General features: G+C 44.3%; 1 protein-coding gene across 2 annotated transcripts in view; it reads left to right on the top strand.

Annotated features, from left to right (window-relative positions):
• Trpc4ap (transient receptor potential cation channel subfamily C member 4 associated protein) overlaps positions 1 to 14112 on the top strand; it is a 59796-nt gene that overhangs the window by 24068 nt on the left and 21616 nt on the right. For both annotated transcript variants that reach the window (XM_052184043.1, XM_052184042.1), the window contains exons 5-7: positions 1527 to 1582; positions 4796 to 4924; positions 8903 to 9110. In XM_052184043.1, the coding sequence (XP_052040003.1) occupies positions 1527 to 1582; positions 4796 to 4924; positions 8903 to 9110 (393 nt within the window). The remainder of the gene's footprint in view (positions 1 to 1526; positions 1583 to 4795; positions 4925 to 8902; positions 9111 to 14112) is intronic.

The following is a 14112-nucleotide window of genomic DNA, read 5'->3' as shown; positions in this document are numbered from 1 at the left end:
ATAAGAACATGTCTTTCAGTTAGCTATAAGTTACTCTGTCTATCCCAGCTAAACAATGTACTATTAATTGTACATTTGTTAGAAAGAAAGATTTGCTATCTTTAAGAAAAAGCTGAAGGCCTCTGGTTTACATGAGTTGCATCTCTGTATTTTCTAACAATCACTTGACTTCTCGTTTTCTTGGGAGGTTTTTATGTTACCTGTGTAGGTATCTGAGAAGGCAGAGGATACCTAGGAAGCATGTTGTTTGGACAGTCCGTCCTTATAAAGGAGAGTCCTGCCCTGATACACAGCTTAGTCATGTTGGGTGTGGAGGGACAGCTCCTCTATACCAGCTCTGACACGTCTACGTAGTATGTTCCAGGACACCAGGCGCTACATAAGACCCTGTCTCTAGGAGATAGATAAATCAATGAAAACACAAGTCCATTCATGGCCAGAGTCATGTATGGTAAAAAGCTAGTGTTTGCATAATACGTGATTTTTAAGCGGATGTATTTGTTCTATTATCTTTATAACTTACATGTGTGACAGTCACTCTTTTTTAGGTTTCAATATTTAATTTTTAAAAATGTTACCGTAAAGGTATATATACATTTTAAATTTGCACCTATATCAACAGGATACCATGAGGAGTAGGACTTCTCTTTTGCTTGCAACTCTGCATTAAAAATGAGTAGTGAACAAATTCTTGATAAATACATTAGTCTAACTCCCTTTGGAAATTGAAAGTTGAGAAGTATGAAGTGGAAAATTGAAAGTTATGAAGTAATTTTGATCCACCGTACTCTGAAATCATTAAATGAATAAGCAAGGTAAAATAAGTTGAGAGGTAGTCATGAGGGACAGCACATACCTCATAGTTAAAAGTACGAGTAGCCCATCTGTCTGACAGGCTGCTCATTGGGATCTCGAGGGAGATGCAGATGCTAGAGTTTAGGGCCGTGAGGAGGAAGGAGATTGGACACTGTTTACAGATAAGTGCTCCGCCAGATAGAGCACTCCTCCATGGCTCACACTCAGGGTCATTCAGCTCTGGGTTTGCGGGAACATAAAATTAAGTTACTTTTTTGTATTGTCTTGTTCTGACATAAATAGTGAGATCTTTCTTTATTGGGATTGACAGTATATCAGACAGAAGCCACTTTCCTAATATAAATAATCGTAACCACAAACCTCAGCCCCCAGTCGGCGAGTTGGAGGCTGAGGCGATGCCCTGGTTTTCAGCTGGCAGAGGCTTCAGTGGGAGCTCATGAGGGGGGTCAGGGTTCTGACTCTGGATTCTAGTAGTTCTGCTTCTGAAAGCAGCCCTTAAGTCCTTTTCTGTGGCACTGCAGGATAGTGAGGGCTGCTGTGTTCGCTTACAGCCACACAGTCTAAGCCTGTGCAGTACCTGCCTCCCTAGAGCTGGGACTGAAGGCACACAAGACATGCCCGGCTAGAACATTCCTTATGTTCCAGAGTGTGCTAATGTCAGTTACACTGTGTTTTCTATGAGAGAAATAATGTTCCTCCTTGCCTTTCAGTAAGTGATGAGATGTCGAAGGACTGCTTGAGCATCCTGTATAATACCTGTGTCTGTGTGAGTACTCCTCCCATTGCGGCCCAGTTAGCTCCTATCTTCAGTGGTCAGAGCGCAGTGTTTGAGTGGGTGGCAGACATGAGACCTGTCTTCAGATATTTTAGGGAATTGATTGGCCTTATTTTCTGTGTGCCTGAGAATCACGAGCTGCAGGTAGAAATAATGGAGAGGCATAATTTTGTAGCACTTAGTAAGACCCAAAGCTACTTCAACAGGCCCCAAACCCTGTTGCCAGCGCCCCCATACACAGGTGTCCAAGCAGAGGTGAAAGGTGACAAGTGTTGGCAGAGCGGCCATGTCCTTTAAGATAACCTTCCTTCATTTTCCTTAGTGGAAAACAAAAGCCACAAACCCTGCTCCAAGAAGAGTGGTGGATACAGGAAGTAAATTCAGAAAGGAAGCACGGAGCTCTGTTGGAAGTTGATTTTGTGCCCGGGCGTTTGGTTACAGCCCCATGAGCCTGGTCCACAGTGTGTGACCAAACCGATAGATAGCACAGGCTTGTTGGGAGAGCTAAGTGAGATCACAGTGAATGCACTTGTAAACAGTGTGTAAAAGTTGGGTTTTAAAAACAACACGGATGGTACGCTTACTTGTCACAGAACACAGCAGAACATGCTAAGTGCTACTGTACCCATCACAGAAGCAAAAGGAATGTTTAACTCTGCTCCTTACCTCTTTCTAAAGAAGGCTTCAGGTGAGTGCTGCTAAGACCACAGGATGAGACGTAGATAAGAAAGGAGCGGATAAAGAAGGTGTGCAGGCACATAAGCCCCAGCAACCGGCCTGATAGAAAACGCAGATGGTAAGATGCTTCTCAGTGGCCGCCCAGAGAGCCAGCTGTTGGAGCATCCGCGCACATCGGCATCTGTGGAGCTTGTCTGTAGATTACAACTCAGGCGTTGTCAGTTATTATTGTATATTTCCTTAGAGCCACTTTTTTTAAAACAGGAAAAATAATTATTTTGACAATATATTTAACATATCTAGTTAAGAATATTATCACTCTAATCAATACAATTTTTAAGATATTCTACTTTTTTTGTACCACATTTTCAGAATCTAGTGTGAGACTCACAGCTAGAATGTGTCTCAGTTTGCCATTACAGCTCAGTAACACAGAAAAACACAGGAAGATATTAGGGCAAAAGGTTTGTCAAGAGTGTTCAACTATCTTTGCAGCTAAAGTTCAGTAAGACAGCACAGACCAGAGTGACTCCATAGTCGTCAAGTCCCCCTCTCAGGGTGTTCTTACATTGTGACTTACTAATGATCAGAGACATTCTAGTAAACAGGTCAGTCTTTTTATTTTAAAAGGATGACGGCAGAGATGGCCCCTGTGGTAACTCTCCATGCAAGCGCAAGGATCCCATCTGATCCCAAGTAACAAAGCGCATGTGCTGCTGCATGCCCATAATCGCAGTGCACGGAGGCAGAGGTAGAGGGTACCAGGCCTGCTGGCAGGCCAGCCTAGATTACTTGTTGAGTTCTAGCCCAGTGAGACACTCAGCACATTTTATTCAATCCCTTCATTCTGAAAATTAAATTTGACATATTTATCCCATTGATTACAGAGTTCTCTTTGTTTGGATACCCACTCACTGGTTTAAAAGCCAAACTCTTGAACCTGACTTTAGAGGTTATTTGCCAGCAAGTTCTTTTATTTCCTCCATTATCCTGGTTTTTTATTCTAGTCTTTAAATACCATCCATGTTGTAGGTTTATTGTAGATAGCAGAGGTGTGATGGTAAATAATAGAGTACCTCTGTTACACGGCAGCGCTGGAGGGTCACGTATGGTGAAGAATGTAGACAGGAGTAGACCAGGTGCTGGGAGGCTTCAGAGGAGGAGAAGTGCAAGTGTTTAGAGTGGGCTAGGGTGCTTTCACTGAGGAGGAGAATCATCTGGATGAATGAATTGGTAGGCTTGCCTGTTCCCATCTTTAACAAAGTGTGTGCGTGCGTGCGTGCGTGCGTGTGTTTGTGTTTTTAAGTTGGAGATCAACTTGTTGAGGGGGGGCACTTTTCTCCTTTCACCTTGTGGGTCCAAGGATCAAATTGGGGTGAGTCTGGTGGCAAGTGCCTTTACGAATCGCCTTGCTGGCCCCAAAGCATATTCTCCACTAAAGAAAACAGTGTAAATCACATGTGATCCCATTAGCCAGATTAAACAGCTACCAGCAATCTGCTACAAATAGTTTGACTTCTGTATGCTGTTTTGTGTTGAAGCATTTCATAACAAGCCTTTTTATTCTACAAAAGGCAAAAAGAATATCTACATTATTTTTCTGATGGCATATCCCATAATGTAGGCAAAGCATACTTGATCAATATGTGTCTGCCAGCAGACACTCATCCTTTTCCTGTGTTCTAAATGCTGCTGTCAGATAGGGACTTTGTGGGCAGTGTACCTCCAAGTGGTAGAGGTAGGAAACCCTCCTCCATTGGCAGTAATGTTAACCTTGAGCCATCCAGCCTGACTTGATCCTAGGTAAGTCTCTGAAAGATTGTGTCTGGCAGATACTGTTCACCCATTTGAAGGACCATTAGTGTCAGTCACACGAGTCAGTTGACAGCAACGGAAACTTAAAGCCTGTTGGTTACTCCCAGATCACTTTGGTCAAGGATAGTGGCTAAATGAGCGAGGGTTTCTGTACAGGTGGGGCTTACTGCACTCCCTCGCTGGAATCCTCCCAGACTTAGGAGATAACTGTGCACAGGTGAAGCCATGGAGGTCGAGGGGTGAGAAGTAATTTGTCAGGGTCACCTAGATGGAGTCAGACCTCAGTTCTACCCTCAGTGGTCATGCTTGAGACGGCGTGTTGGGGTCAAGGCTGGCCTGCAGAAGCCTTGCACGGCTCTCTTAGGAAGGAAGCATCACCTCACACTACTGCTTGTGCTCTAGGTGGGCTTCTGTGTGGATGATACCACTTGAGTCTCTAAGTGGAGCTATTAGGGCCTTAGATTTTAAGCCATCTGAAGCTGTTCATTGCTTCCTGCTTTTTTTTCTCATTCCTAGCTCCAAATTGGGTTCCCTGTTAATTGGTCTGAAGGCCAGGAGTCGTTTTACACATATTCGCCACAGTACACGTGACTTCCTAGATTTGTTGGCTCATTCTAGTTTTTCAAGATGAGATTACTTTCTGCATCTGGGATAGTGTTTTGTGTTATGGTCATAAGCTATTCTGCCTTTTCTCCCTGCTCCCTGTGACAGACGGAAGGAGTAACGAAGCGTTTGGCAGAAAAGAATGATTTTGTGATTTTTCTGTTCACACTGATGACAAGTAAGAAGACATTCTTACAAACAGCAACTCTCATCGAAGACATTTTGGGTGTTAAGAAGGTGAGCTGTGTTCTGCTGTGGGAGGTGTTGTGGGTACTGGATTGTTGAGCCTGGTTAATTAGACAAGACTCCTTTCAAAGAAGCTCTTCCATGCCCTAGTGTTAAGTTCTTTGTTCTTAGATAGGTGGGAGGTTGAGATATAAAGTTAGGTTGTGCTCTTTACACCGGTGGGTTTTCATGGCTAAGGAACATAAGTACATATAAATTAAGTCAAAGGGTATGAAGAAACATAAACTTTGCATTGATGTGGGGAATTAGTGTCATTTTTAGCATTCCTTGCTAAGATAAAATTGCTCCTTACTATAGTGAACAAGTTGTGTTTCACATGCTTTTGCTGTTATATGTACTGGTGACTGCTCACCAATCTGTGCTTGAACTTTATTTCCTAGTGTGTGTTCCCTCTAGTGGTACTACTTAGCCTTTGCTTATTTAATCTACCCTTATATTCTCTTACCAGCCTTCAGCTCAGGTTGGTTAATTGCAAGATATCATAAGCTCTGAAATCCTGCCATTCTTTTTCCTTTCTGTTTTGTTTGTTTTGTTGTTGTTTTACAAGACAGGGTTTCTCTGTGTAGCCCTGGGTGTGACCAAGCTGGCCTCGAACTCAAGAGATCCACCTGCCTCTGCCTCCTGAGTGCTAGGAATAAAGGTGTGCGCCGCCATGACACTTACTCAGTAGCTCATCACATGTTTAAAGTTATCGGGGTAAGAGTGAGACTTTGTCTCAAAAAATAGCAACAAAAAGATGAAAACATTAAAGTTTTCTCTTCAGAAACTCACATACTTCTAAAAACACACCCATATACACTACGGTAAAGTTATGACAGAAGCTTGTTAGGGCCTTGAGTTCACTTTCACACTCCTCGCCATGCCTCCCTGTTGATTGCTGATTGGCAGATTTCTTGTCCTTGCTACATAGTTTCCTGGAGGTGGCTGTTGCAGAAAGCAGAGTCCCCCACACACTGTTACCTAGCTTTCACTTAGGCCTCGCCTGTTGTTACCCAGGCAGAAGCATCACAAGTGTCCCATTATCTGTGGGAACATATTCCCAATGTGTCCAGTCCCCAGACAGTCCCTTTGTGCTTTGATAAAATGTCTTTGTTATTTCCTGAGAATCATGTGCCCAGTCCAGTGTGTGAGAGTAGCTGTCAGTGCAGGAGCCCCATGCTCCCTGGCAGGCTCAGTAGGAGACAGCAATTGCTCCCTCCAAAAAAACTTTTGCCTACCTGGTCCCTCATGCCTTCTCATTCCTGTCTCTGTTACCCAGATAGGTGATAGGTTGACCACACTTTGTAGGTGCCTTGATGTAACATGTATAACTAAAGTGGAAAAGGTACCTACAATTCATGCAGCAAACAGAGGATTAATATTGAGAATTCATCAAACAGTCCTACAATTGAGCCTGAAAAAGATACAGCCTGATTAACAAGGGAGCAGTGCTATGGACAGGCGGCTCACCAGGGAGAAGCACATGAGCCATGAATCAGTGTTTGGCTTCATTGAAAGTCAGGACATGCAGATCTTACTCCGTGTGTGGAGAGCAGATCTCCAGGACTGTGGAGTGGGAAGACTGAATGTGCACGTGCTGTGTGCAGCACTGCCCCAAGGGTGACCTCGGTGCTTGACCGCAAGTGTGCTCTATATGACCTGTGCCTCGGCATACTTGGAGGTAAATGATCTCAGAAACGAAAGCATGCAGCCAGAGAGGGCCTACAGGTAGGCACCTGCCTGCCAGCACGCCTGAGAACCGGAGCTCAGTCTCTGGGAGACATGGGAGGAGGAGAGAACCAACACCTGCACGTTGTCCTCTGACCTCCTTTTGAGCTATGGCACACACCCACCAAAATATACACAAACATGGCATACACACATACATAATACACGCTTACCTCCTACACATACACACTTATACACACCACATACATACACACATACAGAACCAACCACATGCACAATTCATATACACACATGTACTCCCAACTACATATATATATATTTACATGCGCACATAATTATATAAAGTGTAATTAGAAAAAACGTTTTTTGGCTTTTTGTTTTTGTTTGTTTGCTTGTTTTTAGAGACTAGGTTTCTCCATGTAGGCTATCATGGAGCTGACTGTAGACCAGATATCTGCCTGCCTCTGCCTTCTGAATGCTGCGATTAAGAGCATGCGTCACCACACCTGACTAGAAAAATACCCTAGAGAATGTGAAAACACTAGGGGGCAGGGAAATGGCTTGGGGGATAGCGTGCTTGCCGTAAGTGTGAGGACTGGAGTGTGGATCCCCAGCACTCACATAAAAACCAAGTGGTCTGGGTGGCCCAGGTTTAATCCTGCCTCAGAAGGCATAGATGGATCCTGGGCAAGCTCATGCTTCAATAAACAAGGTAGATGGAGACCAGGCTAGAAAGAAACGGTGAAAAAAAAGAAAAAAAATAATAAAAGCTTTTTTTTTTTTTAAATAAATCATCAGTCAGGTTATATTAGTAAAAAACACCTGACATGGACCCCCTCAGGAAGTTTATTTGGCTTGTAGTTCTGAGCCTCAAAGTTCACACAGCATAGCCTGAGTGGCTGTGTCACCTCATGGCAAATAGCAACATGGAGTGTGAGGAGAGCCGTGAAGAGCGACTGGGTGGCATGAAACTCGGTCCTTTTATGTCTTTCTCCCCCGAGTTACTAAGGAATCTTAGGAGAGCTACCTTCCAGTTGGGTACCCCTAATTTCCTAAGGCTCTCTGCAGGCTTGGTCTTCGCTCTCCGTGTGTGACCCTGTTATGAGACTGAGATCATACAGATCAGAGTAGAAGGAAAAGGCCTCTACTTGCTAGAGAACATCTGTTAAAAGTTATAGTAAACATTACAACTGATAAAGCCAGGAAGAGAGCCAGGTGGTGTTGGCACACGCCTGTAATCCCAGCACTCTGGGAGGCAGAGGCAGGCCGATCTCTGAGTTCGAGGCCAGCCTGGTCTATAGAGTGAGTTCCAGGACAGCCAGGGCTACACAGAGAAACCCTATTTCGAAAAAACCAAATCCAAAAAACAAAAACAAAACAAAAGCCAGGAAGAGAAGTTCTATACTGTGTACATGTACACAAGGAGTACCTGACAGACGTTCAGTGCAACTGCAGTGGACATTACTGTTCACCCAAGTGCACAGAGTGAGCAAAACACCATGCGGTAAAGCGACGAAAGGGAATTGAACTAGGGCTGCTTGTCAGAGTTCTGTAAAAATCTCAGTGTGGAGTCACAAGGAAGGTCTCTATATTCACATCACATGCCCAACCCTGCTCCTGAGGTTAACAGAGGTATTTATGAGGACTGAACAATACCTGGGAAGAGTAGGCAGACATGAGTTCAAAATAATGGCTACTTCTGGAAGGAGAGGGGAGACTGTAACTGTAGGACTTCACAGAGGTCTTTGACCATGAAAAGTTTTATTTCTTTTTGAAAAATTAATCTAGGAATAGGGACCGAAGCTCAACTAGAAGAGAGCTTGCCTGGCCTGTGCAAAGCTCCGGGCTTGATCCCCTGCACCCATCAACTGTGTGCATAGTGGTGCATGTCTTTAACCTGGCACTCAAAAGGGGGAAGCAGAAGACTCAGAAACTCAAGGGAATCCTCAGTCATCTAGTCTGAGCTACATAGACCTTATCTCAAAAAACCTGTGGGGGAATAGTGATTTGTAATTTATAAAGCTTGAATGATAATTTTTTTTTTTTTAAAGAGGGCAAAATGTGCTGCCAGGACAAAGGTAAGGCAGTGAGAACAGGTATGCCTGCAGTTACAGTAAGTGGAACCTCCGCACTCTCTGAGATGGGGAGTTCTAGTCTGTTACTAGCAAGGAAGAGGAGAGATTCCAGAACCTGACTGAGGTCTGCAGAACTGGGATCTGAGCCCACAGGAAGGGTGCAGGAGAGCATGCACAACTTCTTGAGGGATCAAGTATGGGGACTGCTTCTTTGTGTCTTCTGTAGGAAATGATCCGTCTAGATGAAGTCCCCAACCTGAGCTCCTTAGTGTCCAGCTTCGATCAGCAGCAGCTTGCTAACTTCTGCAGGATCCTGGCTGTCACCATTTCAGAGATGGACACGGGGAATGACGACAAACACACGCTTCTTGCCAAAAATGCTCAGCAGAAGAAGAGCTTGAGTTTGGGGCCTTCTGCAGCTGAGATCAACCAAGGTACAGAGCTCTCAGCACCCCAGAGGGTAGCTGAGGCTCCTAGTAAAGCCCCGACGCTGCTTATTATTATCATTATCGTTATTATTGTACTTATTCACATTAGATCCTCCTCGCTGCCCCCTCCCAGTCACCTCCTCCATAATTCTTTCTCTGTCCTCCCTCCCCTTCTTCCCTGAGTGGAGGGGGGGCAGGTATCCAGCCCCCACCCCACCCCACCCCACCGGCTTACTCCTTAAGTCAGTGAGGGTAGGTACATCCTTTTCCACTGAGGCCAGACAAAGCAGCACAGCTAGAAGAATATATTCTATATACAGGCAGTGGCTTCTGGGGCAGCCCCACGCCAGTTGTTAGGTACCCACATGAAGACCAAGCTGCACATCTGCTGCGTATATGAGAGAGAGAGAGAGAGAGAGAGAGAGAGAGAGCGCAGCCCATGTGTGCTCTCTGGTTAAACCACATGAATTTTAGCATGTATATTCAGTCAGGATGTAAATGTTATATGTTTATACATTAAATTCTTTTTATGTTTCCAGACAAAGTTCATTAGCTCTAATCAGGTTTTTTAATGAGTCTAGAAGTTCAAAAACCCAGTGTATAATCAGAATTACAAATGCATGTGTTTTAGCCTTCTAAGTTTTTTTTTTTTTTAAAGATTTATGTGTTTATTTTATATGAGTATACTGTAGCTGTCTTCACCAGAAGATGGCATTAGACCCCATTACAGATAGTTGTGAGCCACCATGTGGTTGCCGGGAATTGAACTCAGAACCTCTGGAAGAGCAGCCAGTGCTCTTAACCACTGAGGCATCTCTCTGGCTCCCTAAGTTCCTTATAGACATGGTGCATACCACATTTGTAATTGCAGTATTTTGATGGCAAAGGACCATGAAGAACCCAAGTGCTCCACAGTGAGGCCACATACACAATGGATGTCCACATAACGAAAATGAGAGAGACTCTGTAGACTAGTCCCGTACTACAAGATAGGGAAGGTGAACAGGACTCCACGTTTGCTTGCTTGCATGCTTACATAAAGAAACTCAAGGGTACAGTGAACTGTCACCTGCTTGGAAGTGGCTGTAACTTCGTACTGTATGCTTCTTAGGCTGTTTGGTTTAGAACACTGCATTTGAGTTACTTTTTAAAAAGTTAGACTATTCTAATCTCCAATATCTTTCTTTTTAGTGGTGTAAGGAATTGAACTCGGTGTCTTGTGTGCAAGCATATGATGAATGAGCAGTCTCCCGCCCTTTTGAGAAAAGGTCTCTTTACGGTTGCTCAGGGTAGCCTTGAAGTCTAGGCTGGCCCCCCAATTCAGTCTCCTTAGTATCTGAGATTTTTTTTTATTTTTATTTTTTATTTTATTGTATGTATGTGTGAATTTTGCCTTACATGTATATCTGTGAACCATTGTGTGCCTGATACCTGCAGAGGACCACATTATTTGAGACTGGAGTTTCACATGGTTATGAACCACCATCTGGATCCTGGGAATTGAACATTGGTCCTCTCTGGAAAGCAGCCAGTGCTCTTAACTGCTGAGCCATCTCTCCAACCCCAGTAGCTGAGATTTTAGGCCTGTGCTGCTGTGCTTCACCAACTGTTAAGTTGATGAAGTGTTGTGCTTCCAGCTGGGTGGAAGGGTATAGATGACTCAGTTAAATCACTTATATGTCTTTAAAGTTAGTGATTGAAGATTAACAGCTATAAACCAAGCTATTGAGACAAAAGCAACACCGTATTAAAACAATGAAAGTGCAATAGAAAACCATTATCATCCCAAGGTAGCATCCTCACAGTGCTCTCTAAATAGTACTTTGTTTTGTAGCCGTTTGACTGGGTTCGTGTATCTTAGGTGAAATAGCATTACCCATCATCCTCGGGACTGAGATACTCTAGCTAAGTGGGTTTTTGGCTAATTCATAATTCTAAGGCCACTTTTCTTTGATTTGGGGTGTTGAAAAAAATTATTAAAGTTGCTCGGCTCGCTTGCCTTCTTGTGTAGTTGGCAAGATGGCTGAGTAAAGGCTCGTGCCGCCATGGTGACCAGAGTCCAGTCCCTCGGACCCACACGGCAGGAGATGACCAGCTATTACAGGTTGCTCTCCGACCTGCACAAGCCTGCTGTGGCATGCTACCACCACCACTACCCGTAAATAAATGTAACTTAAAAAGATTAGATGCTTATGGCTTAGTGGTTAAGAGCTCATACTGCTTTTGCAGAGGACTCAAGGTTTTAGATTTTGGTTCCCAGCACCTGTATCAGGCAGCTCACAACGGCCTGTAACTCCAGCTCCAGAGGAACCTGACACCTCTAACCTTTACAGTCACCTATACCCACATGCGTGCACCATGTGTACATCATTAAAATAATAAATATATATATTCTGCAAGAAGAGCAAAAGAAAAAAACAGCTTGGAGAAGATTTTCAAGTATTATTTGATTTTTTTTTTCTTTTTTTTTTTTTTTGAGTATGAGTAACACCTGGGCTAGAGATAGACCTCGGTTGGTAGGGTGCTTGCTTCACATACCTTAGGTTATTCCCTAGTGCTGTATAAACTGGACTGATAGCAGAACTTAGGAGAGAAAGATTGGAGGACCCAAGAAAGTCAAGGTCAGCCTCAGATACAAAGCGAGTTCAAGGCAACCTGGGATATAGGATACCCTGCCTCAGAAGAGAAAGAGAGAGAGAGAGAGAGACAGAGAGAGAGAGAGACAGAGAGAGAGAGAGAAAAGGTAATTTTTTTGTTTTAAAAAAAAGAGGTTTTTGTTGTTATTTACTAAACAGTATAAAGGGACCAGCAGATACACAGTGTGTTTGTTCCCTTCCCTGTGATCAGTCTCCCTTGAGAGGTACCATACACTTTCCTCATGGTGGGATGGGGGGAAATTACCTTAAAGGAAATGCTCATCCTTTTTCTTCCTACTAGTAAATATTTATTACAAAAATGTTAGAGACTGAAGATGATAGGTTTTCCTCTGTTTTGAGGCAAGTTTTCTGTTCTGTATCCTGGGCTGTTCTCATGTGGGGTCCTCCTATGCTACCATACTCAGTACTTTTTTCAGTTTTCTTATATTAACATATATTGATTATATGAAATAATGAATTTCATTATAACTATTTTTTTCCCGAGACAGGTTTCTCTGTATAGCCCTGACTGTCCTGGAACTCACTTTGTAGACCAGGCTGGCCTTGAACTCAGAAATCCGCCTGCCTCTGCCTCCCAAATGCTAGGGTTAAAGGCGTGGACCACCACCGCTGGCCTCATGATAACTATTTAAAGTGGGGTTTTGGTTTTGGTTTGTGTTTCCCTGACTGGCTAAATGAAACTTAATAGGTACACCAGGCTATCCCTCCAACTTACAGAAAGGTGCACCTGCTTTTGCCTCCCACGTGCTGGGATTCAAGGTGTGTGGCACCATGCAAGGCTCATCATGCCATTTTCATGTGTGTGCAGGATGTGTTTATCACAGAGAGCCAGCCTTCATTGCTCTCTTGTTCTCCTCTCACTCCATCAGATCCCTTACTGTGTGTTTGTTGTTTGTGCATGTGTATGTGTGTGTGTGTGTGCGCACGTGTGTGTGTGTGTGTGTGTGTGTGAAAGAGAGAAAGAGAGAGAAATTTTATTTTATTAGTGTTTCATTTGTTTTTTCTTTTTCTTTTTTAGATTTATTTATTTTATATAAGTATACTGTAGCTGTCTTCAGACACTACAGTACACTAGAAAAGGGCATCAGATCCCATTTTGATGGTTGTGAGCCACCGTGTGGGTGCTGGGAATTGAACTCAGGACCCCTGGAAGAGCAGTCTGTGCTCTTAACCACTGAACCATCTCTCCGGCCCCATTTGTTTTGTTCTTACAGGATCCTAGAAGAGGGTTTATTTTCAAGAGCCTTGGCCTCTTACCTAATTGGTTACACCACTAAGAAAATATTCCCCTCTCTCCAGTGACCATGCCTATAGATAGTCAGGTAGGGGTGAGAGCTGTTGAACTCCTCCTCCTTTGCTACTGCTGTCTGCCTGTTGGTCCTGAAGAAGCATGGAGCGCATGGATTCTCTCCACACCCATGGCACACCGATGGCAGACCGTGCAAGTCTCACTCTAGAAAACAGAATACAGCAGCAGTGTTGTGCGTCACAGATAGCAGTCTATTTCCTCCACTCCTCCCTCTCACTCCTCCCTTCTCTCTGCCCCTCTTTTGTGTTCCTGAGCCTTGAAGGGTGTGACGTGGATGCCAGTTGATGGCATTACACCCAGGCATTGTTTATCCCAGCACTTGCCCTAGTTACGAATCTGCAGTTACCATGCCTCCTGCAGAGGGGAGCTTCAAAAGACAGCAGCATTGGATAGCACATCCTGTCCACGAGGTAAAGCAGCAGCAGTGGCTTCCCCACTGCGGTCTATGACCTACTCAGGCTACAGTCCCAAGCCGAGAACTCCTTGTGGAACAGCTCCACTCCTGTTAGCCGGGCGGTGGTGGCGCACGCCTGTAATCCCAGCACTCTGGGAGGCAGAGGCAGGCGGATCTCTGAGTTCGAGGCCAGCCTGGTTTACAGAGTGAGTTTCAGGATAGCCAGGGCTACACAGAGAAACCCTGTCTCGAGAAAAAAAAAAGAAAGAAAGAATTCGTTTACCCAGCTCTTAGCCTGCCACTCACTTGAATAGCACCGCCTGGGACTTCTGCACTGCACTGCATGAAGGAGGACTTCCTCTCAGCTCCAAGTCCTGCACTGCAAGTATGGAGTCTTCAGGCCTTCCATGTAGGTGCGAGGCACTGAGCTTGAGTTCTCTGAAAAACAGCAGACATTCTTAATCACCAAGCCGTCTCTCAGTCCACCCAGTTTTTGAAGAAGTATTTATATTCTATCTTGTTCATAAGTGAAAGAGTAGCCACTCTATGTACTCAGGGATGTGGTTCTGTTCTGTTCTGTTCTGGCCCTGAGACTGAGCACAGGGCCTGGCCTGCTCCTGCTCTTTGCAGTTTTGAGTAAGAAATGAG

Source organism: Apodemus sylvaticus, chromosome 5 (genome assembly GCF_947179515.1).
Source record: "Apodemus sylvaticus chromosome 5, mApoSyl1.1, whole genome shotgun sequence".
Taxonomy (NCBI): Eukaryota; Metazoa; Chordata; class Mammalia; order Rodentia; family Muridae; genus Apodemus; species Apodemus sylvaticus.
The sequence above is the reverse complement of the archived record's forward strand: the minus strand, read 5'-3'. Positions and strand labels throughout refer to the sequence as shown.